This window comes from Theobroma umbraticum, unplaced genomic scaffold (genome assembly GCF_002168275.2).
Source record: "Theobroma umbraticum cultivar Fairchild unplaced genomic scaffold, ASM216827v3 scaffold_204.0, whole genome shotgun sequence".
NCBI classification, from domain to species: domain Eukaryota; kingdom Viridiplantae; phylum Streptophyta; class Magnoliopsida; order Malvales; family Malvaceae; genus Theobroma; species Theobroma umbraticum.
The window spans coordinates 5,528,120-5,531,005 of record NW_018397267.1 but is presented as its reverse complement, the minus strand read 5'-3'; the positions used below and the strand labels follow the sequence as shown (position 1 = coordinate 5,531,005).

Genomic DNA, 2,886 nt, shown 5'->3' with positions numbered 1-2,886 from the left:
TTTTAATTTTTTTGTCGTATCTTACGATACGATACCCAATACTTAATAATAAAAACTAAAATTTTGATACACGATATGTATCTCAATGTAACAATTATGATGCAATTCATTGTTATAAATGTACTACTAAATTGTGTTATATGGTAATTTTCATTAATCTTGAATTTTTTTCCCTTCCATTTAAGAAGATGTAATAATGACCGTTAGGTAAAATTTTTGTTATTTTTCTAATATGCCAAGCTTAACGACTTTTCGGGTAGTTATTAATTGATAGAACCGTTGAATCGGGTACTTATTAACTGACAAGACTGTTGAATTACATAGTTTTCTTGTGTTTTCTCAAACAAATTTTTTAAAAATTCATTTGATTTTTAGAATTAAATTTGTATATTTTTAATTAACTGCAAAAGAAATTCATATATATGACTAAAATATATAATTGGCGTGTAATTAATCAAGTCTTATTAACAATCACAGTTTCATGTTACATATTGGTGAAGAAATTCATAGGCTTATAACTCTTTTATGTGGTACCTATTATTGCACTGAAATGTTTATGGAAGAAAACCTAAAAGAGAAAAAAATCTTTTAGAATCATGTGTAATTTTGGAAAAAGGGGAAATATCAAAGCTTTCAGATTTAAAAATTTATGACTCTTGAGGGCTATAGGACCTAGTTTAGTAGTATCCAATATATGAAATTGGAAAAATCAGTTAAAACGTAAATTCTCTATGAGAATTTTGGAAGCAAAAAACATATGTCAAATGCCAGCTTGATGACTAATTCTGGCTACCACTTCATGACCCTCCATCATCTTCAAATAATTTTCCTTAAACGGAAAATGAAAAATCTTTGGTATTTTCAGTGAAAAACTGGATTTAATTCATGATTTCAGGTAGCATTCACTTAACAGACACACCATTATAAAATCTCTTTTAAATAGAAGCCTTATTCCATGCACATTTCTACGTGACTGTTCATTCCAAACCATAAGTTCTTCTCTGATTTCTGTATTACTCTTGTTTCAATTCAATTTCCATGGAGATCACCTGCCGAGAAACAAAAGATAAGGATTCCGTGGAGATTGTTGAAAGCCAGCACTGCCCATATTTGCCTCAAGATCCGATGTTTGAAATATTAACGAGGGTTTCGCTTGAAACCCTGGAACGATGCAGGCTGGTGAGCAAAGAGTGGAACCATGTAACCTATGAGCCGAGTTTTATGAAGCTTTATTGCAAAAGGAATGGAATTCTTTCAGGGTTCTTTATCCAATGCCTTGGCTTGAAGTTGTATACTGCCTTTGCTTCTCAGGGTAACCCCTTCCAAGACAGTTCACTGTCTTTGGGTATGTTGCCCTTGCTGGCGACTGTTCTAACCGTGTCAAATCAGGGTTTGGTCTACTGTGAGAGCCTCAGATCAAGATTTCACTATGTTTGCAAGCCAACTACAGGCGAATGGTTGAAAATACCAAACCCCAAAACAAGGTTTACTACTTACAGAAACGCCATGGTGGTTCTCCAGTCTCGCCCCTTGCGTTACAAGATAGTTCGACTCTCAGAGCCTAGGGATGCTTCACGGTAAATTTTCATTTCATTTTCACTTCTTACTGATTCTTTCATTCCCCACAATGACACGAATCTAATAATTAATTGCAGGGGTTGCACCATCATATGTGAGATTTTTGATTCGGAAAAAGGCGCTTGGAAGAGGTTAGAGAACATAAAATCATCTGGTTTTGTGCTGTTGAGTGAAGCTCCCCCAGTTTTTGCTAGCGGAGCATTCCATTGGTTCACATTTAGCCAGCAGATATTTGCCTTCGACATTAACAGCGAAAAGTGGGAACTGATTGACTTGCCAGAAAATTTCACTGACGAGACCACTTTTTATCTTAAAAAGCCGCTTGTCCAGTACGAAGGAAAACTAGCTCTTGTAAGATATGCCATGGACGTGGACAAAGTGGAAATATGGGTGATGGAAAATTATTCGAGAAGAACTTGGAAGCTGGCGAGGGAGATTGTAAACATTGCCTATGAGGATACCATCGTTCATCTTTATAGGAGTGACGTTGCGGTTGTGATCAACTATAAGGATTTGGTTTGGTATGACTTAAACAACGGAACTTCAACCACTACCAAGGGGAGCCGCATTTTCTTTTCTCGCAATGTTTACCCATTCGAATCGGATTATGAACCCATGTTGTAGTATTGCTTTGTGATTTTTTCACTTTACAGGGACCGATCCCTCGCATGGATTTGTCAGTTTTAATTTTTAAATAATTCTATTTGGTATGATGAATGTTATATATATATATATAAATATATATATATATATATACATAGTCCAAGAGGCGAAACATTATTAATCCAAATAGATATGACTAGGTCACATACTGTCATACCTAGGACAATACAATGTCATGAAGTACAACTTCCAAATAGATGAAAAATAGAGAAAGCAACAAATCCAGTTCCCATACAAAATATAGAAATAAATCATGTGGCACAATTTAGAGATGGTTCAGTAGAACATGTCTTTAATAGACCACCAAGAATTCCATCCAGAAGATCTTTTGAAATATCAAAAATAGGATCAACTTCAAATATAAGAACAGACTTCAGGACAGCCAGAACCTCTGTATCCTCAATCCCTACAATTAGGACAAATTTGCAATCCGTAAATAATTCCCCAAACATACCACAACCTGTTTATAACAGACAAGAAATTATCCCATCAAATTCTCCAAATATGTCTTCAATATATTCATCAATGACAAATAATCCCAATATAAATCAAAATCAAGAAAATGATATATATATATATATATATATATTGGATTTCAATCTTCAAATGTATATCGTACTTGATTTTACGTAAATTAGTACATTA

General features: G+C 34.1%; 1 protein-coding gene across 1 annotated transcript; it reads left to right on the top strand.

Moving 5' to 3' along the window:
* Positions 1-1,038: 1,038 nt before the first annotated feature.
* Positions 1,039-2,202, top strand: LOC110424395 (F-box protein At5g49610). Its single transcript, XM_021438950.1, has 2 exons — positions 1,039-1,577; positions 1,656-2,202. Exons 1-2 carry the CDS (start codon positions 1,039-1,041, stop codon positions 2,200-2,202), a joined length of 1,086 nt encoding a protein of 361 aa, XP_021294625.1.
* The last annotated feature ends 684 nt before the right edge of the window (positions 2,203-2,886 follow it).